Below are 24,718 nucleotides of genomic sequence, written 5' to 3'. Positions count from 1 at the left end.
TTCCGTGTGTGATTTGTATTCCTTGTTATAGCACGCTCAAAATCTGTCTCAGTAAGATGATAATTGAATATGTTGTACAGCCGTTGTTAACACTCATTTTTTTCCCGATCCCTCATTAATGCTTTAACAAGCTCTCACATCACCACAGTGAAAAGAAAACAACAGCAATACCATAGAGAACGCTGTCAGTCTTGCTTTACAGGACTCCCACCGACCTACACTGAGCCAAAATACCCCTTTTGACAAGATTTGCCTTGACATCTCTTTTTGTTCTGGAGTAACGTGGCTTGTATTCTGCAGCATCCCCTTTCAACTAAAGTAGACAAGAGCAAAAAAAAATGAACTCTTGGTGACCTCCCCGTGAGACACCCTGCAGACAGATCTATGTGAACACTCCCTCCTCCATGTTATGGTTTTGGTTGGATTTTGGATTTTGAGTGTACCTACTGTAAAAAATAGATACTTTTTTAAAACTCTGCATAGTTTTGATTATAATTTAGCTTGTTATGTGAAAAAAGAAACAATTATTTTCAGACTAAAAACATAATTTGTCATATAATGTTGATGTGAATAAGTAATAATAATAATAATAATAATAGAATGATTTGGTTGTTAAAAATGCCTTAACTCCACAGAATCAAAGTGAAGAACAAAATAACTGTAATACATTTTATTCCTCACATATTTTAGAAGTAAAATCTATATTTCTTTTTCAGGACAGTCAGCCATTGATTGTCAGGTGTTTGCAAACATTTCATGAATATATTTTGAAAAAGCAAAAATTGCTAACATGTGCCCAGTGCTTGCTTTTCATTATGACATAGAAAATACCCCTGTGGTGAAGAACACATCTACACTGTTTTTTCTTTGTTTTACCTTCTACTAAGCAAAGAGTTGGCTAGAAGGCATTTAAGAGCTGGCAGAAATGTAACTAAGGCTCTGTTTGTTAGAGGTAAGAAACAAGGTGATTGCAACACTTAGGGTAAATCTGATCAAGTGCTTTTTTCTAAATGAATACTTTAAGAAAAGAAAACAATTTGCAGATGTAATGAGAAAGAACTGATTTGAAGTATTAAGAATGAGCCACAGGGCTCCACCTGCTGGATTTGTAATTGCTGTGATAAATTATTGGGCTAGAGGCCATATCTGTGCTGCCCAGAAATTCCATCTATCACATTGTCTTGTGGTGTTAGCGTTGTAACCATGATATAGTGGGCTTCAGATAAGATGAATACATACAACAGATACAGCACAGTACAGTAGAGTAACTGCATTATGGATCTTGGGTCCCCGGTGCAAAACATCAAGATTGAATGATGCAACATTTAATGTCGTCCAGTGATATATGAGGCATATTGAACACTCAAGGGAACTAAGGATTGCATTTCAACTTGACCAGGAATAACACTAATAGGAAGTGAATAACAATACTTATATGGAGTATTAATAACTAATTATTAAAAAATATTACAACATATTTTTCCATAATTTATCCATCTTTTATTTATTCATTAAAATCCAACCCTGCTAAATCATTTTATTTATGGACTGTTTATTGTAGAGTGACTAATTTCCAACATAAAACATACTTTACAGTTAGATTAGGTACTTTTTCAAGTTTTGTTGAGAGGATTTAACAATTTTATTACATTAGGCATTGTTGTTTCAGTTTTTCATAATAAAAGTCGCAGTAAATGAATTGTATAGTATACAAATACTATGAATATATACAAAATAATCCAATAAAAAACAACAGTGGCTTTATGTAAACAAAATGGAGGTTGAAATTCAGAACATGAATAGATATTCTGTTGTTATGATAAAGACGTTTATGGGTTGAACTATTTAATTTAGTGAAATTAGAAAAATGTATATTATGAAACCACATATTAGTAGATTTGTTATGACAGCTTTTTTTGACACATACAATTTTGTCCTGTAATGACATTATACCAACGTTTTAAAGTGAGTCCTAAACGGGTTAAAACTATAAAAAGGGGTTGTCTTTCAAGCCATGTATTTGTATGCATATCATATTTACCTTAATCAAGAATCAAGAGACCTATAAAAGCTTAACCTCTATTTTTGAGATGAAATTCCGTTCAGCGGCATCACATCAGGCACTTTACCAAGCCCCGCCCTCTCCCGGAACAGGAAGTACCTGTGCGCTGCTGCTGACGTTGTTGATGTACGAAGTGACGATGGCGTCCACAGATCTCTTGGACTTAACAGATAAAGACACCCGTGAGAAACTGTCATTATGGGATCGACGGACAGATGCCATGGCTCCCCTCACGGAGAAACAAATGGACGCTGTCCTGGAGATCCGAGCCGCGGCCGAAACACTCTCTGTCCCGGCCGAGGTAAGTGTGACTCCTGAGCCAGCTAGCATGCTATCAGAGGTTGCTAACTTACTTTCTTGTAGTCAATGAGATTAAATAATCTGACGTTGCCTCTTTGTGAATTTAGCTCAGCTCTGTGCCATCTAAACATGATATTACACTTCATATATCACGGAATGTTAGCTTGTATGCTAACTAGCATGCTTACACTGCGCCACGTCAAGCCACCCAACTAGCTTCATGTGGAAGCAGTTTGAGTAGTTTTTAAAACAGTGAGCTTTGCTTTGTTTTGCAGCTACCCATTGAGGATTTATGCAGCCTCTCGTCGCGGTCCTTGCAGTCCCCCTTCATAGCGACAATTCCCCAGTCAACAGAGGACGTCCTGCTTAAGGGTTTCCAGATGCTGGATATGGATAATGACAGGATAGACACTGCACAACAGGTGACTGTCTTTGCCAGCAGGAAGCAGTACTGTAGTCAGTCAGACAAACACTATCACAGTAAGATACATGATGTTAATACAGTGCCAATTTGTGTGTTGCAGTTTTTTTCTTGGTTTGCCAAGTTACAGGCAAACATGGACCAGGATGAGAACGCCAAATACAGGTGCAAAAAAAGTGCTTTACCCTTTTTACCCTACAAAGTATTCTGAATGTATTGTTTGTACATGTGTTTAGTGGAGGACTTGGTTAACAACAAGCTTCTTGAAAAAGATTATTCAGATCAAATCACTTGCACAGGTTAAAGCTGTGTTATTTACTCTTAGTATAAGTATTTCATATCAATCATACTCGATACGCTCTACGTTGGAATGCCGTAAAGGCTAGCTTGACATAATTCAGTGACACAAATATGTACAGACATAACCAAACTGTAGCGGATCATAAGCCAACAGCGAAGTTCAAATGTTGCTTTTAAAAAGTTGACTAATGTGTGTCAACTCCACGGTCATCAGATTAGAAAAACTAAATAATCTGCTTCTATGCTGCTCTATGGGTTGTACTCTTATGCTGCATTTCTGGCACCACCTCCATTTTTTGACATCACAGCCAGTTTTTTGCCTTTGACAGCTAGTGGAACACTTTCAACCAATGAGGAACAGTGCCTCAATGTTTCTGTCAATCCTTTATCGAAATGCTAAACCAATAGGTGTCTTCACTTCATCATTGTTTTCTATGTGTAAGCACACAAATATTAAGTCTGCTTCACCTTCAGGAAAACCCGAGATGATCTAAACTGCTACCAGGTACAATGCGATGCTATTCTGAAAGATGTGAGTGCTGCTCTGGAGCACTTGGACTCCCTTCAGAAGCAGTATCTGTTTGTGTCCAATAAGACCGGCACCCTGCACGAAGCCTGTGAGCAGCTCCTTAAAGAGCAGGTAAGCTGCGCGCTGCTCTCTATAAGCCACATGATGAGCAGATTCCTAAAAACTAATAAGTCTACATTTGAATTTCCCTGAATGTATTTTTTCTGTTCCTGAGTATTTATTATTTGTAAACATAAAATAACTCCAAACCTAGAAACTTCAGAATTAGCTTTCTCAATGTTCTAGACTATGGAGCCGTTCTCAACCGTGTAAAAATGACTGCGATAAATCTCAAAGTAGTCATTGGAGATGACTGGAAATAGCGTAGACTTTCTGGTTCAGAACAGCGTGACATAGCTGTAAGTTGTCTGCATTTAAGATAGCTGGCAAACAATCTACAGCTCAAAAAACTTCTGCTGTTCATTCTTTCATATATTCATATTTTGTCATATTTAAATTTCTTATCGTAGATGCAGTATTCTGTTTCTTTTTCTTCTCACAAACATCTGCTTATGTTCACAAATGTATGTAAATTGGACCACTGGAAGAGATTGAGCTGAACTGAGCTGAAATTAAACTGTCATTTTGTTTTGTGTAAACTGTGCTTTGTTGTTTTTCTCTCTTTGCAGTCAGAACTTGTCGACCTGGCAGAGAGCATACAGCAGAAACTCTCATACTTTAATGAGTTAGAAAACATAAATACGGTACGCTGTTTTCTATAGTTTATTTCCTACATTTTGTAACCTTTAGTTTAAAAAAAAAAAGAAGCCTTGTAGATTATGTGAATAAAAATGATGATTAGATGTTTACTCGATTCCTATTGAAGATCTGCAGTTGTTTCCTTACGTTTAACATGATGATTTATGATTATAGTATTTGAAGTTGAATTGTTCCTGTTTGTATTTACTTCCAACCTTGATTTTTCTTTGTCTTTCTGCAGAAACTGAACTCACCCACATTGTCTGTAAATAGTGAGGGCTTTATACCAATGCTGTCAAAATTGGATGACTGCATTGAATATGTTTCTTCAAATGTAAGTAGCTTGACAACATTCTATTCTGGTTTTGCAAATCTCATTTAAATACCAGCAATGTAATCATTAACCACTAACTATAGGCTGTTTTTAAAAGTGCAGTAAACATTGTATGAGCCTACTGTGTAATGAATGCATTATTCTATATTGGGGAATTTAAATCAAGTCACTGACATCACACTGTTGACTTGGTGTAACAATATGATTCATGCATCGGAATCTACGGTATGTGATCGTAATAAAAAGCCGTCTAACAGTTGTTTGTCTCTCTTTATGCAGCCCAATTTCAAGGACTATCCGGTTTATTTGGCCAAGTTTAAACAATGTCTTTCAAAAGCTATGCACTTCATGAAGATCCATATTGTAAACACTATGCAAAATCTCACAAGCCAGTTAACCAAAAGGGTAAGTTTCCTTCTCCTACAAAGTCATACATAATAAGTAGAGGCATTCAAACCGTAAGCGTCCAATATCGACACTTGGTTGAATTGTTTCTCTCCCTCAGGATTCAATGGGCTTGACCAACGCAGACAGTGCCTTTACACTTTACTACGTTAGGTATAGAGCAGCTGCACCAAAAGTCAGGGTGAGTTGTTTTACCCACTGAAATTACACATGGAATATATTCTGTAAAAAAACTTCAGTTGAAGCTTGTCCCTTCTTCTTTCAGTCACTGATTGAACAGATAGAGCAGCGAGCGGAGAAGATCCCAGAGTGAGTGTTGGCATTCCTCCAGAATAAACTAGCAGCTTCTGGTGTTTATTTGTTTTTGGTGCTAAATTAACCCATCTCTCCTTGTATTGATGTGGACAGATACCATCAACTCCTAGATGAAATCCATCAGTGCTACCTGGACCAGAGAGACCTGCTCCTCAGTCCTAGCATTACATCCACCATTACTGACCTGACCAACCAAAACAGCAAAGACCACTGCGCTCTGGTAAGGCATGACTTGTTCAAAGCAGAACTACTCTTTATGATATAGTAAGGTCACATTTGAGCTTGCAAAAAAATGCAGTATCCTCCCTCAGGAATATTTTCTTGGATTGTGTGGTGCATATGTAGCTCTGCACATGATAAAGGAGATTGTGCACAGCAGGCATCTGAAGCTTACTCCTAATTTGAATGAATGTGCACACTGTATTCTCTGTAATACTTCATCCATAAAGCAGTGACAATTCCTTCACTGTTTAACTGACCTCTAGTTAGCACAATAGTTTGTGGTTCAATATTTGCATTGTAACTAATACTTCGGAGATCATTTTGGCACCAGGCGTATGTATTTTGAAGTCGCTGTGGCCTTTAAAAAACTCCACTAATTGGCTTGATGGGGATGCTATAATTAAAGGTCAGCATTTCATACAACAAACGTCATAATAGTGGCACCACCTGTCCGGGATATTCTTTTTGATGAAACTTGAAAGGTTATACCTCCTTGTTAATCATTGCTGTAATATTTACCTGCATTATTGATTTGGTAGGATTTTGCCTGCTTGTTTGAAGTGGAGCCCCAGCGCCACTACAGTAAGCGATCATTTTGTGTGCGTTTGTACAGGTTCGCAGTGGCTGTGCCTTTATGGTTCACGTCTGCCAGGATGAACACCAACTGTACAACGAGTTCTTCTCTAAACCTACACCTGCACTGGAGTGAGTACCCCCCCCCCCCCCCACACACACACACACATGTCTTGCAGCACGCATGCAGGCAGGAAGTGTTTGTTTAAGGCGTAACAATTCAAAATGCGTGAACGCCATTTCAAGTTTTGGTTGATATGATAAGTGCTTGAATGCCAGTTTACGCAGCATGGGTAGACAATCTGCATAATTATTTTTAATTATTACTTTATTCCTCAACTTGAAGAGAAAGTCTAAGCATGAAATGAGCAGAAAGTGTAATTTTAGACTTGTGTACAAAGCAATTAAAGGTTTTTTAATCTCTGACAGCGAGCTGCTGGAGAAGTTATGTCTGTCCCTGTATGATGTCCTGCGGCCTCTCATCATCCACATCGTCCACCTGGAAACCCTGTCGGAGCTCTGCAGTATCCTCAAGAATGAGATGCTTGAAGACCATGTTCATAACAACGGTAGGTTAGAGCTTTTGTTATCCTAAAAGCATCTCACTTGTCACACGGGGGAGTTAAATGTTGAGTTACAGAACTAGAGTCTGCGGAATGAAATATAAGCAATGAAAATGTTTAAATAAAATGCTTTTTTCGTTGGAATCGTCATTATGTAAAATGTGCACAAACGTTAAAGTGCTTTAGTATGCATTAAACACATTTTTACAAGATGAATTTTTGGGGCATTTTTTCCTATTTTCCACACAGTTCTCTCTTTTAGAAATGAAGGAGAGCGCAAGAGGTTTATGACTCGTACACAATGTCCCAGGGTCCTCATCAAATCTGGAAGGTTACATCTGTGGGGCATGCACTATAACCAGAGTCCCTGTGATACAAACTTTTAATAAGTAAGCTTTAGAGGCACTAATAAGCTGATTTTGTGCCAGGTTAGCTTTTCCCCAGTTCCAGCCTTTGTTCTAGGCTAAATTAGCTGGCTGCTTTCAGTAGTTAAATATTTAATGTAGCGACTTCAGAGCCGTGGCGAACACAAACTCCAGGGAAAATAAACACTATGCTACTTTTTTTAAACAAAGACTTCCATGGCCAGTACCTTGCTTTCTAATTTCCCATCACTTCACTATTAATCAGCTTTAAGAGCCTTTTATATAACTTTAATCGGATGTGTTAAAGGACTAAAAGACAAATTTGTAGTGAAATATGGGTTCAACTGTAAACTGACCTGCCACCTCATTTATGTAGCCACTCAGCTGGGAGCCTTTGATGGATTAGTGAAGCAGATGCTGGAGGATGTCCAGGAGAGGCTGGTGTACCGGACCCACATTTATATCCAGACTGATATCACAGGCTACAACCCGGCTTCAGGGGATCTGGCCTACCCTGACAAACTGGAGATGATGGAGGTGAGTATTTTGTGCTTTGAAAAAAAAAGGCTTTCCGAGAACAATTTCTGCTTAGTGATAGTGCATTATGCAGATTAATGGCCTTGTAAAGTCTTTATTCTTGTGAATATCTGCACTTGTTATTAAACATCTTTGAGACCCATATTTAACATCTCTTAAATGTCTAACATTGGGACTGTTTTCCTTATTAGCTCCCTCATTCCCTTGATACTTCTTCAGTTGTTGTTCTGGTTTTCTGTCCTTCCCAATACTTGTTTTGCGAGTAGAAGATTATTCTTTGTTAACTTGTTGACACAAATAGAAAGGGAAGAATTTCACACTTATTATCTTCTAAATCGTGTTTTTCCTTTTCTGTCACCCCATAGAGAATCGCTCAGAGCCTGAAGGAAGAGCAGATGAAGCAGATGTCACAAGAGTCCATGTTTTCTGATGTTCAGCTTGAGGATCCTGATAGGAGAAGAAACAGTAATGCTGGTCCGTATTTTCAGATTGTGACCCTGGCTTTCCTCTTTTTTATAAATCCTACCACAATTGGTGTTATTGTTGCCTGCACTTCATCCTTTTGTTCAATGAATACAGGGAATGTTGAAGCATCACGCCTACAGACATCTATCTCTCCTGCTGATCTGCACGGCATGTGGTACCCTACCGTCAGACGAACGCTGGTTTGTCTGTCCAAGCTCTACAGATGTATAGATGTGAGTCATCTTTCAGTTTTGTTGCTAATTTATAGTGTTCTACGCAAAAATATGTCCGGATTTGTTGTATATGAATTTCGTCTGACGTTTGTATTTCTTATTCCTGAGTTTCTTTCTGCGATTGGTCTTTTTCCAGAGAGCAGTCTTCCAGGGTTTATCTCAAGAAGCCTTATCTGCCTGCATCCAGTCGCTGCTTAAAGCTTCAGATATCATCCTTAAAAACAAGGTTGGCAAACATTCTTAAGAGTACATAGTGGTTTTGCATTTTTACTGAACTTTTCAGATTGTGATTATTCTAAAAATAGCCGGAAATGTGCTTTTCTTTTGACGTAGAAATAAATACGATCAGTTCCCTCTTTAGATAAAATGTCCTCTGTTATTAAAATTCCTTCTGGCGGCAGACTCCTTAACTAAAGCAGCTGGGACGTCATTTAAAGTTTATGTTAATGGCTGCTTTATTATGCTCTACAGAGTGTTCAGCAGACCATCCTTTATTTATGGGCTGCTCTCACCTTCACATTTGCTGTCTCTCTGTGCTAACTGGCCCGTTTCAACCTAGCACTTCAAATTAAAGCGGCAACATCAATCTCAGAGGATGTTTTCCTACCCCACATTGATGATGTCTTTTTCCCATGTTTTAACTGACCAATTAATGATTCAGCTGCCTTTTTCGTCACGGTGATATGTCCCTTTTTCGCGATGGTTAATCAGCAGTTATCATCAGACATATTCCCTTATCATCTCTGAGCTTTTAGTTTTTCTGTGCAGCTTGGATAGTCAGCAGATGCCCTTTTGTGTTGGCAGCCTGCAGTGTGGATTTAACACTGTGCTATCACTTTCTGTAGACGCAAATAGATGGGCAACTTTTCCTGATCAAGCACCTGCTGATAGTGCGTGAACAGATTGCCCCGTTTCACACTGATTTTGCCATCAAGGAAATCTCACTGGACCTGAAGAAAACGCGAGGTAAGATAATTAAAGGTGGCGGGAACATTGGTGTTCGGCTCCATAAAGCCAGTCATTACATTCTCATGCTCATTAAGCAACTTGTGCCTATCACATGCACCGGTGGCAACAATTAATGTGGAAATTACAGTGCAATCCAACACCCTAATGTACATTAACCCATGGCTCACAGGGCACACCCGCTCCTCCTATCACCCTCATCTCATTCAAGGAAGGTCATATTAAATGTGTAGCACTAGAGGGCACTCTTATGCTACACCAGCCCAGATTTAATCTCTTTTCTTTGTGTGAAGATGCTGCCTTCAAAATCCTCAACCCTAAGGCTGTTCCCAAATTCTTCAGACTTAACAGTCACAACGCCATACTTGAATTCCTGCTTCAGGTAGTGTTTTTATTTTTCCTTCCATTTTATTTAACCTACCGTAAACTTAATGTACTTTGATAGCGCCGTGCCTTAGAGAATCTCCGCTTGACAGTGCTAAAGCGTTCGTCTTTGTGGCCCTCAGGGAACACCAGAGATAAAGGAGCACTACATTGACTCCAAGAAGGATGTGGACCGACACCTGAAGTTCAGCTGTGAGCAGTTCATCCAGCAGCAGACTCAGATCTTTGTGGGGAACCTTGAGGAGTTCCTTACCAAGGTAACTGTTAGAGCACTTAGAAGGCAGACTTAGCCTGAGGCAGCCAAAGCTCATCCTGACCTTCATTTTTCCATTTTTCACCTTTAAAAACCTTTATTTGAAAAAAGGAACATTCATATTTACATATTTCTGTTGCTACTTATTACTGTGTGTAAATATGCACATGTTTTTTACAACTTATTGTGCTCTGGAATCTGACTATGCAGTAAATGTGCTGCAATTATGTGTCGCTATTATTCCGTCCACCCACTCTTATTTATTATAATTTAAGTAAGTACATCTCTTTGTCGAATTCAAGACTGAATTGAAATTGCCAGAGTGGAATCCCAGCTTTCTGTGCCTATTTGTATAGTTTATAGCAACACCAGTACACATTATGTCTTTTCAAATTGTAATGCTATGTTTTGCTTGTGTGTGCACTCAGGTTGCAGCTCTAAAAACGATGGCTATCCAAGGTGGTCCCACGTACAGTCTGTCTCAGCAACCTTGGGCACAGCCAGGTAAGATTTGTCTCAGGGAATGCCACTGGCATCATACTGTAATTCATCAAAACTTGTATAGCGCATGCTAGAGGGCATGTCAATGTTTTTTCTGCTTTTCCTCACTACTGTTTTTTTTTTTTTCCTTCCCTCTTTTCAGCAAAGATCAACGATATAGTGATGGCTACCTACCGGGTGATGAAGAGCAAGCTGCCAAGCACTTTACAGAGCATGTCCTTGTACTTAGCCAATAGAGACACGGAGTTCATCCTTTTCAAGCCTGTCCGGGTGGGTGGCTGAAACGCTCAGATGTAGCATGTGCTGCAGGAGTTCCTTATTTTCTTATCCTTGTTACAGGTCAAATCAATTAATTCATTTAGTTTCATGTGGTGGTTACGAAGCAGAAATACCATGCGCTTGACTCAACGGTCAATTATTTCCCTAAGAACATTAAAGGTTATTCACATTGTATTGGATGTTAAAGGTAGTCTCATGTTAACAAACCTCTCATAGCATCAGAAATCATCATGACTAATGTTTTATTTTCAGAAAGGTCTAGTCAATATAGGAGCTCTTTCAATGAGTCATATTTCAATGTTTAGATGAAAATCCTGGGCTTAATATTACTCTTGGGCTGACCCTTTTGTTTGAATCTGACTTGAGATTGTGTCTTTAGCTATAAATGAGTGAGATTGAACTCTTAATAGAAAAATCTTTGTGCCGCCTGTGTGCTGCTCATCAAGGTGCCAGGTGAAGCTGAGTGAGAGGGTAACACAGTTTTACCGTTGACATGGAAACAAGATAGTGAGGGGACATTCTGTGGAAATGTAGTATTAATTTCCCTCCAGCACTCCGTAATATGATAGCTTTTTTTCCACAGAATAACATCCAGCAGGTCTTCCAAAGACTTCACGCCTTGCTTCAGGAGGAATACAGCGGAGAAGACCTACAAATCATCGCGTGTCCATCGATGGAGCAGGTACAGCGCTGTGGGATTATCACAGCCCAAGGGCACTTCACATAGTTTTAATAATACTGCTGCAAGTTCCCAAACTGCTGAGAGCAACTTAAGTGGGGAAATGGTAGATAACGTATGCCAGCTAAGTCACGGTGAGCACTCATCATTTTTTTACGGCTCTCTTTCAGATTAACCTACTGCTGTCTGTGAATAAGTAATGTCCAAGTTTGGAAACACCCTTGGGATACAGCAGCTATGGGATGTTGCAACTCTAACTGTGACCAGGAGATGTGACGCTGCCGATGAAGATGAACAGAGACGCTTCACCTGGACTGGGAGAGATGAACTGATAAAAAAAAAAAAACCTGCACAAGGCCAAAGATTCTTCGACGGAGGCTCAAGTAGCTGCAAACATGTTGAGGTTCAGGTATTCTTCTTGAAGTCCTTAACTGGGAAGTGGAGGGTATCATTTGGGCACTGATGATTTTGCTTGACTTAAATCAAATCTGGTGTTGTGGTTAGGGTTGTTTTCATGTAGGAGAAATCCATTATTTGACAAGGGTGGATTCATGATCGCAGTTGCATCTCTCTTAACACCAAATGGCTTTGAATAAAATGAATTTGCACACTATGCGAGGGTGGGGGGCATGAATTGTGTTGAGAGTGTTCAGATAAGGACACTTTAAGTGTACAAAATGAGGCACTAAAGGGTTGTTCTTCAGCCTGGTAGCTAAGGGCCAGTAAAGGGGCTTGCATTCAGATGCCTGGATTCCCTCAATAGGTTTGGAAGGATAACGAGAAAAATGCTGCAACATATTTTATTCCTCTATTTTAAAATGCAACGGCCTTTGTATCATTCAGTAGAACTCTTGGGCCGAATGCAGGACGCTACAGGTTTCCCTTCTGATCGTAGACTCAGCGGATCTTTACGGACGTTTTCCTAAAGTCTCTTCAACGTTTTTCTCCGGAATGTTTTTGTTATTCTGTTGCAAATATGTAAAAAAAAAATACAATGAAATCTTATGTTTTATACTTTTTCCTTTTTATACATAGGTTGATTACAACTAATATGCTTTTATTTTTGCAAAAATAATGGACCTTTGACCTTGGCAGTTTTGCACTGTATACTGTATGATTTATGGGTTGTGTATAGTGGTCTTTGACGAGTTAACAAAAGTAAAAAATATTCTAGCAATGTGTCATTTACTTTGGTGTGTAAATGATGAGTACAGTTGAACTATTTATGAATATTCTGATTAAAGAAGAAAAATGTTTATGATGTTCCTTGGATTTATTACTAGGAAGCAAATCGAATTATGTGAACAGTACAGATTGAGTCGTTTCACACAAATGACCATCATCCGCTTTTGGGGGTCTTCTTGGCAGGCTGTTGCTGTGTCATTGGCAGCTGCTGTCTTTCCATCTGTGAGATGAGGCTTTGCCGGGGCTTGACCTTTCGTGGACTGACAGTCTTTTGATCGGGGATGAGGGACTGGATGTTCTGGAGCAGGGCATTGATCTCTGCACTCTTCTGCTGCAGATACCTCTCGAGCATGTCGAGCCCCGGCAGCGTTAGACCGTTGCCTTGATTCAGCTGCGACAGCAATATAAAGTAAAGCCAAAAAGTCATACAATGGGGTCTATTTTTCTCAGCCCTGGTATTTCTTCAGTTGCTACCCATGAATATTAATACCTCAGTAACTTACCTTCAATTTTGCCCCTACATTTAGCTGTACGCTGCATTCCCCAGAGGTGAAAGCGATGCAGATGTGCTCCTGGGATTGGATGCGGATGTTGAGGTTAGGGCTTAGTGTCAGACGGAGGGGCTGATGGGGCGGCGCATGAACATGATGCTTTTTGTCCAGCCAGCCCCACTGTTTCTTCAATCCACCTGCGTCACTGCAGTAGGTGCCTCCCCAGGGAGAAAGATTCACCCTGATAAAGAGAAGCAGGTTGTGAGCAATAAGCCTTATAGGGGGATTTATCCTCTCACCAGCCGCAGGTTGTCTGTTCTGCCAATTCTATTGATTAAAAAATACAAATAAATGTAAAGTAGCTCCTAAAGATAGTTGGTGATGGATTTTTTTAAAGACAATTATGATGGCTATATCCATATATGATAAGAATGATTCAATAACCAATCATACCAAATACAGCCATTGTTGTGATAACATGTTGCCCGTCCTTCGGTGGTGAAAACTGCCTGAATGCGGGGCTGCAGATGTTTATCCTCCCGGACCAACACACAGCACCAGTCAGCTGATTGTGCAGCAGATACAATAATAGCAAGCCTGCCTGATGGATAGCTTTCAATTTTGGTTAAGGTAAAAAATCTGACATTCAGCATTAATAATATCAGGCTGTCGGTGAAAGGATACCACACATGCCCAGTTCCATCCGGAAAAATGACAATAAATATCCGACCATTGTTGTAGTGTTTCACAAGGGGAGACGTCCTCTGTTGACCCAGTTTCAACGTTTAATATTCAATGAAGGCTTCTATGCTTTAAGCTGTTGTCATTATGAAGCGTTCCACGTTGAGATCTTTATATAGAATTACCTGCCGTCCAGCATTTTGTCCATTGAAAGAGAAAGTGTTTCCAGAATCCTTGATTTCTATTTCAGGGAATAACACCTCCTTCGTGGCAATCCCAGCATCATCAGAGAGTATATTTTGCTGGAGAACACATATTTGTTGTTTGTTTGCTGTAATGTAGTAAAAGATGTCAGTGCATTGAAGAACAAGAACCAGGTTGTGTGTGTGTGTGTGTGTGTGTGTGTGTGTGTGTGTGTGTGTGTGTGTGTGTGTGTGTGTGTGTGTGTGTGTGTGTGTGTGTGTGTGTGTGTGTGTGTGTGTGTGTGTGTGTGTGTGTGTGTGTGTGTGTGTGTGTGTGTGTGTGTGTGTGTGTGTGTGTGTGTGTGTGTGTGTGTGTGTGTGTGTGTGTGTGTGTGTGTCCGTCCTGCTTGAGGGGTCTGAGGATGTGAGCTCCTTTCATATTCCACACCTGTTAACCTGCGGTGTGTCAAAGAAAATGTAACATCAGAGATGTATGCCATAGAAATTTAATTTGAAAAGCATCAAATGGTGGAAGCCAATAATGGACGAGTGAAGCTGACCTTTGATCTTTCCGCATCGCCTGGTCCCTATCAGACATGCTTTTCTTTGTGATAACCGCTCCACCCTTAAGTAAAACCTCTGACAACTTCCATGCCTTCACACAGCAGAAAACCTGACACAAAGACAGTACGAGAAAGGCAAAAAGACTATTGTAAATGTAAAACATCTTCACATTTCTAGATGTACTAGTAATATGCATCACCTGATGAGGAAAGCTAAGCCTTATTTTTTAACCTTAGCATAACTCTGAACACTTCATTTCAACTATTATATATTAAAAGTATTTTAAGTGGTTGTGTCCAAAAAAATATATAAGAAAGAATTCATAAATTCAGCGCAATATTCAAGGTCTTCAATGAGTCAAATTCCTACATTGTATGTGTATATATATATATATATATATATATATATATATATGTATATATATATATGTATATGTATAATTAAGTTGCTGAAATACTAGTACTGAAATTCAGACACTGACATTTTATTGTGCTTTTGCACAGTTGTGGTAGCAGACTCTCTTTCCACCTCCCTAAACTCAAATGTATTTTTCTATAGATATAACGATGATTTATTGAACTCAAATGACTTAAATAAATTGATTATGTAAACAGCTAACACATAATTGTATAATTGTTAGTTGATTTGAATAATAATAAGGTTAAATATAAAACAATAGGTCCAACTTAATATGATTGCTTTCAACTAACCTAATACAATTATATGGAACCTGTTGACATAATACATTTAAGTAAAGTCACTGCTTTTTTTTTCAGTGTGTGAGTCTCAATTATCATGTAGTAAAAATCTAATATCACGAAAGTATCACCTGGAACTAAAACTACGGATTAAACAACTTAATTTTTAAACTTTCAACAATAAAAGCAGTGTTACTGACTGTTAGGCTGCGTTTTAAGCTAAGAGCTAACCTTAGCGTGCTCAGAGACTCACGATGGCAGTGCTTACATAGTCATGTTTAGCTGGTGAACTGATTTCTACATTTATTATGTCAGTTCAACATTCTGGCATGCCAAGATTTCATAGTTAGCACAAAGCCCAACATATGAAGCTAAGAGGAATGACATTCGTATTATAGTTCATCAGTCATAAAACAAAAACATCTGGGTGACACATTTAGATTTTGAGCTTCAATTATTTTACAATTTTCATTGCTTCCATAATCATCGCAAGTCCAAGCTGCACACATGGACACTAAAAATAACTCCTCATTTAGGAAAATGAGCAAAGTAGCACATTTCTGCCAGTTCTGTCAGTTTGTATTTACCATGAGCATGTCACCATATGAACAGCAGTGTTAGCTGCCTGCTCGCTCTCTCACCTCCTTTGGGTCGACTCTGTTGGCTATCTGATCGCTGGTCACTGGGGGTTTCTCAGGCTGCTGGCAGTGCTCGCAGCAAATGTTCAACACAGTCTGCAGCTTCTCCTCTGATGAGTCTGATCCACTTGAGGATGAGATCTGAAAAAAACAAAACATTGGAGAGGCATTTTTTAATTCTTTTCTTAAATCATATTTTATTTTCCAAAACACGCTGTCACAAATACATAGCATCCAAACATTCCAGCTAATGAGGTATTCAAAGAGCATGTTACAGCCTGGCATGTTTTGAAACAAGCTGCAGTGGTGACAGGAAAGTTTTGATTGGAGACAAACGCAGACTAATTGCATGTTCCATAAATGAATTCATATTTCTATGATAAGAGAAATAGGAGCAGTTTAAAAGTGGCATTTTCCTCCATACCTTGTCCAGATTAGTTAAAGACTCCTTAGTTTCTCCTTGGCAGGCTGCGGCAGCTCGGGGAGTTTCTTCGCTGAACGAATCCAACACTTCATTATCTGGGGATATCTCCAACTCACACTTCATGTTTTTAGGAACGCTCTGAGGAGAAAAAAACAAACACACTTCATAATTTATTAACTTCTTTGAGGTCTTTAACTTGTGCTTCATGAATAAATCAAAACCATGTCTCCCGATACCATGTCATATCATCTCTCACAAGATCAAAATCACAGTGTGACAAGTATAGACGAGGCTGTGAAAACTTTAGTATTTCTTTGGCAGTATTAAAATGATCTCTAAAACACACAAAGACTTCATATGCTAATTACATCTGTTCTCCATTTGTCTAAGGTCTCCCTATAAAGTCTCTTTCGAATGCTAGTTAAATGACATAAAGTTATTCTACTATATGTCCTATAAAGCTTTTACTTTGTCAAGGACATCATCACTGAAGTTCAGAGAAAAAGGGATTCTATGAGCACGAATACCTCATTGTGAGTTTGTCACTTTAAACCATCTTCTAGGTTACTGCACCTTACCTGCTCAGATGCAATCCCCACATTCTTATGAGGTGCTTTTGATGTTGCTTGGTTGGGGTATTTATAATCTGCAAATGCAAAATATGTATATACATCTCAGATGTTTCCAGCCATTTCCCAACCAAGGTCATATATATTTATAATTAGCAGGAAATGTGAGGAAATTGTACCTGGGCTTTGCTCTCCCTCATGTCTCCAGTCAGTCTGTGTGCCAGCACTGATTCTGGTGACAACTCTCCCATCAAATGCGTGGATCGTCAGATATTCAGGTGAGCTCATGCTGGAACCAGTTTTTTTATTATCAGTTTAACACACCCTAATACATGCAGGGGTAAGAAGCAATAGCAATAATTCAAGTGCCTGCAGGATATGATACAACCTTATACAACTGCCATGCAATAAGAAGCCACTGATTGGAAGTCATAGTGTGTAAAGAAGGCCAACAGTGAATACATGTATACTTTCATAACTGTAATGTTCTCTTTTCATCCTCTTAAACAATGTTACATATAAGCAAGGGTTCTGTTTATCTACTGTTCATGATGCTGTGACTAAAGTACATTTAATTCCAAACCTCTGTGTGTTTACAAGTCCAGGTTTTGTTGCCGAATCCATCTCAGGTGATCTTCCTGTCGGGTCAAGTGTTGGATTCTTCATCCTCTTCATGTCCTTGACTCATTATGAAACCGAGGTGAGCAGAGAAACCTCCAGTGAATGAATTAAGAAAAAACATTTTTTTATCTGATACAGAATGTTTTGCACCCTAGTGTACCATAGCAACCAAATAACAATAAGCAACTGTTTCTATGGCAGAATCATTATCAGAAATGGAAGAACAAGAGAGGGGAACTGTACTGAGGTTTTTCACAGCTGCCTCTTCGTTTATTTGATCTATTTTCTATTATAGTTCCTACCACTGCCATTACATTCAGTTGTTCAGATAACATAAGAAAAGCCTTTGATTGATCCCCACAGGGGAAATTCAGGTGTTGTCGCAGCGCAATGACAGAAATCTGTACAGATAAAAGGAGAGGTAAATAATTGGAGTATAAAAAAATATATATAATATAGTGGCTCCCTACAGGAACTCAATGAGGCACGATATAAAACTAAGAAACTAAGAAACTTTATAAGGGTAATTAAATACATACAGTACCCACTACAAGTGTTGTACTTATTGTGTTATACTGTCTCAAATAAAATGACATAGTGCTGTTATGAATCTGTGGTAATTACATGTGTTTTACTACATTCATGTTGAAGAACATGTATATCTGACTTTGAGAGAACGTAAAAGAAAATAAGGGAAAGAGAATATTATTTATATCACTTTAATGTTTATGTAATTATTTTAAATGAAAGTGTATAAGCCACTTGTCCTCATCCAGCTGCTATGAGCACGACACGTTCTGGGAACAATAGTCCCATAGTGAGCATATAGTAATTATATAGTCGAAATAAATTATGACAGTAGTTTCGTTTTTTTTTAAACTGCATAGAGAAAAATAAAGACTCTCTTTTTCTAAAACTATAGTTGTGCTTTCTTTTCAATGTAGATGCACTGCAGGTGTCTGTTCAGTGTGCACTATGAAATGATGTAATAGCAATTCTTAAAATGGGATATTGGCTTTTTTTACTTCACAAAGGATAGTTTCTTATGCGTGCAATTAAGCATTTGCCAATACATTATGTACCTTTCCTGATGACATTTTAAATAATAAACACATCAAAATTCCAAATCCCGCCAAAAAATCTTGATCTTTTCCATTTTGCTGATCTGACTTTGCTAGTAAAAACCTTAGATATGTAATGCTTGGTTCACATCAGGTTTGGTTTTCGAGGTATGTGTGACTGAACAATCCTTTATGTCGCAATATAAATGATAACAATAAACTAATATAGAAAGTATGCAGGCAGATTAACCAGGTTTAATACAACTGGCTGGTGGGTGTTTTCAGGAGCTGGATTTTAAACACATTCCATGCAAAAGTTAATTAGATATGATGGGAAAACAGATTTACAGCATACACTGTAGCTCTAAGTCAGGTGCTGGAAATAATACTTTGGTTTCCTGAAATGTTGAAGGTCATCTTTTAATTATGAGGTTTAGATATTCTCTTTCATTAGAAACTATCCATTCGCAGCAGAGGATAGATAATGGTGTATCATGATATCTGGAAGAATTATTATGTGGTGATATTTGATATACTGTATGAAAAGACATCCTACCAGTGCTTCTTTACTGAGATTTTTTATTTCCTCCAAACCAATTGACCCAATCGTCCATAAATCTTTTTCTATCAGGCTTTATAGTCAGAATATAACCATGAAAGACTAAGCAGCAGATACTCAGGACGTTTTAAATAATATAAGGCAATAAACTGTAATGCAGCCATAACCGTTTCAGCTTTTTGCCAATTTTGTATTTCTCACTTAATTTACATGGGCCTTTATCTTTTCGGGTGACTCCTCCTTTTCCATTTGTCTGCTAAGCTGCTGCGCCCGGGCAAAGGAACGGTAATGTGGCTTAATGTTGCTCAGGCTCGCAGACTGGTGGGACATGCAGTTCTGCATCTGGCCAAGCAGAGAGTAAATCTGTGAGCTCTTCATTTGAAAATATCTCTCCAGAACGTCTTGCCCCAGCTTGTCATGGCTCTCTGGAGAAATGAGCTGCATTGAAAGAAAAAAAACAAGTAGTCCCTTTTTGGAAAATAAATCTCTGCACACATAGCAAAGCGTTAATGATATCTGTTATCTGCTGCATACAGTTTGGTGTGCTCCATGTGTAAGACAAAGACAAACACACAGTATATCATTGCATGCATTTACATTACATACCTTAAGGGTTGAGCCCACATTGAAGTGCACTCTGTTTTGTTGATGCGCAAAGGTGATGCTTATGCGCTCCTGTGAGTGTATGCGCACACTGATGTGTGGGCCCAGGGCAAAGGTTAGAGGCTTGAAGGGGAGATTACGTACATGCGGGTCACGGTACAACCAATTCCAGCGCCTCTTCAAAGCTCCTGTCTCACTGAAGCAGAGACCTCCACCAGGGGTCAAATTCAACCTTCAGACACACCACAGAGATTAGCAATAGACACATCCTAACCTGGAGCGTGTGGGCAGCAGGTTAATCAAAAACGTATCTTAGGTCAAAAAGTCATTTAAAACAGGTCTTAACCATTTTGTGTCCTAGATACAAAAGATAGCTTAGTTTTTGAAATGTGTATATGATTGGTAATTGTCTGTAGATTCAAGATTCATGTCATATGCACATAAGCTACAGTGTAGTAATGGCAAGGAAAATCTTAAGTCTTGAGCTCTTCCAACAATGCAAGATACACATATAATAAAATATAGTGCAAGCAGAAGTCTATATACAGTACAAGTAAATAGAATATGATATATGCAAGAACAGAATGTAAAGATACATATTGTACAGTAAGATGAAAATAAATATAGTTTTGTTATAGCTATTTAGATAAAGTACGAGTTAAAATAATATTTAATATAATAATAATATAATTGGCTCGCTGGTGGACAGTTGGATCAGAACATTGAGGAGCTGTTGCTTTAAGTCCTTACTTTAGTAAGACATTCGTCTAAATGATTATAATAGCCGTTATAATAGAGTAACAATTACCACATCATTCCGGTGCGATGATAGCATGTGGCGTGGCCTTTATTTGTGAAAATGCCTTTGATGCTAGGCGATACATCATTGTCCTCCAAGATGATGTAAGTGAAGTCAGCAGCTTCTGGGGAGGATATTATAATGGCTGCTTTCCCAGAAGGGTAACTTGTGTCTATTAAGGATCATTAACACCGTGCAAACCTTTTATCAAAGGGAACGAATATGTACCCTCTCATTAAGGACTTACTCCTTGATCATCCACTTTGTGCTCTTCTTAAAAGGATACAAAACATTTCCGGTTCCATCTGGACATAGGGTGAGAAAGCCCTTCCCACTTTTGTAGAACTTCCTAATCAATTCCTTGAGCTGTGATGCAAAATAGTCAGTGACATACATTGATGATAAAACAGGTATGCTTTAGGAGAGGCCAAGGGAACATAAATGTCATCATTAAAAGATACAGTGCGTTCAAACATACCTTTGGCTCACCGTCTGTTTGTTCTTTTACTGAGAACAAGTCAGTAGTGTTTTTGCCGTTGGGAATCTCCTCTGAGAGTTTATAAGTGGTTTTATGTCTGATCTCAATGCAGCCTGTCCAGAAACAAAGAGGATATCCATTTATTGATATTTTTTCAAGGAGACGCATGAAAGATTGCACTCTTATCTTCTTAATGTATACAGATTAGCTTAGTTTAGGGCCCCAGGTTGCATACTTACTTAAGTCCATAATGAAGTTGTCTTTTTTAGGTTTTCTTCGGAGTTGCAAAAGCCACATCCTGTATGGAAATTAATATTTTGTTTTGAGTGGGAATGTGTCAAAAACAATGCCCAAACCTGAAGGGTATGACAATTAAATTCAAGCGCCCCTGATTTCTCATGCTACTGGTAACAATAAGACATATAGCTTTTTTTTTATGGCATGCAATATACCACAATCAATATCAACATGCATGCAATATATGTTTGTTATTGGCAGCCTGCCACACAATCCATATAGGCAACAAATAAAATAAAGGCAGAACGGAACAGGGCATTCATGTTACTCACCTCTCCTTTGCCTTCATCTCAGCGGCTTCCCTCTCCTCCTCACTCATGACAGGGGCGTGCGGGTTCACATCAATCTTCCTAGCTGACTCCTTCTGTGCCAATTTTTCTCTCTCTCCCATAATAAGCTCTCTCATATGTTTAGCTTGTTTGCAACAAAAGAGCTGAATAATGGAACATTTACAACAATTGTTTTTGCTTTTTTTATTTGTAATGCTTCTCACGTTTTTAAACACAAATGAACATGCTTTTGTCAATGTTAGCCAAACAGTCCTTATTTCTATTCTATTTCCATTTCTTTTCAATTTCTTGTTGGAGGGGGAAAAAAAGCTACACTCACCCTCTCAAAGTGTGTTTCATTTTCCAACATCTCACTGTGTATGAAGAGCTGACAGAGCTGCTGGCAATAGTCACACTGTGCAAGAAGCACATCCTGTTTAGATTCAACCTCTGGAACCTAAGGTGCAGGAAAAAACAGACTCACTATCACCTCCCCACCTCTGATATTACAGCCTCCACTCGCTGCTATTACTGTGGAAAATGAAAACGGCCATCACTGCCATTTCCAGGCACTATCGGCAATACAGAGATACAGGACAAAATCACCAATACCTTTTCAACATGAGAAGTTTGTTTTGGCTCTGGCTTGTATGCTATGAGACGAGGGAGACCCACAGAAGGTAAATGGTGCTCAATCTTGGGCATCTTTTCATCTCCTGGCTCCTGATGTGGATACAAGAAACCAATACTCTAACAGATTGTTGAATCCAAGTAACATACGACCGGCTATATGTGAAATTAACCTTGCACTTTCTTAAAAAGCTTCTCAATCTGTTTGTTGCACATATTTAAAAGGATTGTAGAGACAACATGTTGGATTTTGCATAGTTAAAAAAAGTTGGGTAACCAACAGCTGCAACCCTGGTCCAGCCAAATTGCTAACGGCTAAAAGGAACTTGATGGGTCCTTCAGTGCTGTCACTAAGGAACTTTCTTTGCACTAGTGAAGAGTTTCTGCTGTTTTTGACTACAAATTCTTATTCAGCTCCAAGTGTTTGAGAGCTTTTAGTAACGCATTGAGACAGAGAGGCTGAGTAGACAAAGTAAGTTCACTGCCTTGACACAATCGCTCTGTGTGCACTACACAATGAGTAAAACAGCTCGTCCTTTGCTGACATTTGTTTGCGAGTCTGTACATGCAGTCTCTCTTTTTCATACACTTCTTTGTTGGGGGATGTTTTATTCTCCTGTTGATTCTATAATAATTAAATATTTCTTAATTGTTGTAGCCTATTGCTTGTTGCACCCACTGAGGTGTTATTAGGTCTATTTATTTATTGTAATTTTTGTTTAATTGTATTAGTTTTGTCAACACTGAGAGGTATAATTATAATAAATACATATTATTTGTTATTAGTGCAATGTATTTGTAGCTTAAGGTCTATCACCATATAACCTCTATATTAACCGCCCCCTTTGAACCCAGTAAGTTTAACTTCAGACGTTCTGTTAACAAAAACAGTTCTTTTACTTGAGTTTTATATTGTAATACTCTTTCCAGTCTTAAGGCAAAACCATTATCTAAAAAATTAATTCTCAAGAAATGATTACTCATTTGCATTTACTAATTAATATACCAAACATTACCATCAAATGTAAGCACTTCTTATGCAGAATGGCATGTTTCAGTATAACATATAGTGTATTATATTATTGGATGTCATTATTGATTTATTGTCATCACTTGTCATTTTTAATCTACAAGTAAAAAAACATAGAAATACGGAATTAAAGTACCTCAAAATTGTACTTAATTGTAGTACTTAGGTATATCTAATACTACTACTGATGTTTAACGCCTTTGCGCTATATAAAGAAGATGACCTAACTTGACTAGGCTTAGTTGAAACACATGTTCTTTGAGCAGGTTACCTCTGAAGAATCGGCGACAGTGTCCATGTTCACCACCTCTGCCTGCAACAACTGGGGATTTTTAATTTCCTTTTGAACTGCACAAAAAATAAATAATTGGGATTTTGACAGATGTCTAAGTCATGAGAGGCAAGATGGGGCAGGAACAGGTGACCCCTCCACACCCAAACTGATGACATGGCTTACCTTGAAAGCTGAAGAAGAGGCTCTGCTCCACCCACTCCCAATCTGTCTGGGTCTGAGCGCCCACCAAAGTGATGAATCTACCATCCAGTGAGAGAACCTCCATGAACTCTGGTGAGCCTGTACTGCAAAGATGAACAAAGAAAGAGTTACAGAAATGCTATACCATAATGGCTCTACTCATCTTAAAGCTAATTGATTGTTGTCCTCTGTGGGGCATAGGAAGTCCTCAGCAGAAACCAAAAGACACATCTGACATAATATCATCTCATAATAAGTAATGTAAGTCAAGTTCTAACTCTGTTTAGATCCTTAACAACTCAAAACATATATTGTTGTTAAGCTAGTATTACATTATCACGTCACCACGCTGTGTACGTAGATGTATGCGCTGACTGTTGGTAATTCACGGCTTCCGACAGAATGATATTTGTTCTTCCCATTTTCCCTCTCTCACACAATCACACACTCCCCTCCCCCTCTCGCTCTCTCTTTGATTGTGACGATCAGCTAGCTGTTGCCTCGGAACCATGGATAGCCTAGAGCTTTTTGTTGACGTGTTAAAAGAGCACCAGAATCTATATATAAATATCTGTGTTGTTCGTGCCCCACCAGTTTTGTACATACAAAAACTGTCACTGAGTATTGAGTATACGTTCTACTGTATGGTGTTCGTCAGTAATTCAGGGCTTGCTAGCAAATAAAAGCAAATTTGTGAAAACAGCTGCCTTCTGAGCTTAACAGCTAACAAGATAAGAGACCACAGTTGAGGAGCTTACATTTAGTGAAGCTTTAAGTCCTTATTGTAGCCCTAATATAAACTGACGGCCCCTTTTGGGACAGTACCACCCGTCTGATTCAAAATGCATCCTGGAAGGGAAGTTATTGATTGCAGGGTTTGTTCTCCTTAAGCCAATATCATAACTTCAGGCTCATGTTTTGGGCCTAGGCCTATACCTTTTCCATCAGAGTGGGTGATAGCCAACTGTAATAATGTTAAACATCCGTGTTTTGAAAGAAATAGCATTCACTTTGACTATTCCACTGCAGTAATGGTGGAT

The 24,718-nt window shown here is 38.7% G+C and overlaps 1 protein-coding gene across 1 annotated transcript; it reads left to right on the top strand.

Annotated features, from left to right (window-relative positions):
• The first annotated feature begins 2,152 nt into the window (after nucleotides 1-2,152).
• cog3 (component of oligomeric golgi complex 3) lies at nucleotides 2,153-12,680 on the top strand. Its single transcript, XM_063888221.1, has 23 exons — nucleotides 2,153-2,363; nucleotides 2,638-2,784; nucleotides 2,887-2,948; nucleotides 3,558-3,723; nucleotides 4,281-4,355; nucleotides 4,592-4,684; nucleotides 4,964-5,089; nucleotides 5,190-5,270; nucleotides 5,355-5,398; nucleotides 5,498-5,624; nucleotides 6,240-6,331; nucleotides 6,629-6,768; nucleotides 7,504-7,664; nucleotides 8,030-8,138; nucleotides 8,244-8,362; nucleotides 8,499-8,588; nucleotides 9,208-9,328; nucleotides 9,622-9,710; nucleotides 9,835-9,969; nucleotides 10,394-10,469; nucleotides 10,609-10,736; nucleotides 11,329-11,427; nucleotides 11,595-12,680. Exons 1-23 carry the CDS (start codon nucleotides 2,187-2,189, stop codon nucleotides 11,622-11,624), a joined length of 2,487 nt encoding a protein of 828 aa, XP_063744291.1. The 5' UTR covers nucleotides 2,153-2,186; the 3' UTR covers nucleotides 11,625-12,680.
• The last annotated feature ends 12,038 nt before the right edge of the window (nucleotides 12,681-24,718 follow it).

Source organism: Eleginops maclovinus, chromosome 7, assembly GCF_036324505.1.
Source record: "Eleginops maclovinus isolate JMC-PN-2008 ecotype Puerto Natales chromosome 7, JC_Emac_rtc_rv5, whole genome shotgun sequence".
In the NCBI taxonomy this organism is placed as follows: domain Eukaryota; kingdom Metazoa; phylum Chordata; class Actinopteri; order Perciformes; family Eleginopidae; genus Eleginops; species Eleginops maclovinus.
Note: the sequence above shows the minus strand (reverse complement) of the source record. Positions and strands in the feature narration are given on the sequence as shown.

What these genes read in the sequence shown, in the direction of transcription:
- cog3 (XM_063888221.1), top strand. Translation starts at nt 2,187, where the DNA reads ATGTACGAAGTGACGATGGCGTCCACAGATCTCTTGGACTTAACAGAT. An exon ending in GCAACCTTGGGCACAGCCAG is followed by an intron (nt 10,470 to 10,608) that starts GTAAGATTTGTC and finishes CCCTCTTTTCAG; the next exon opens with CAAAGATCAACGATATAGTG. An exon ending in CGTGTCCATCGATGGAGCAG is followed by an intron (nt 11,428 to 11,594) that starts GTACAGCGCTGT and finishes GCTCTCTTTCAG; the next exon opens with ATTAACCTACTGCTGTCTGT.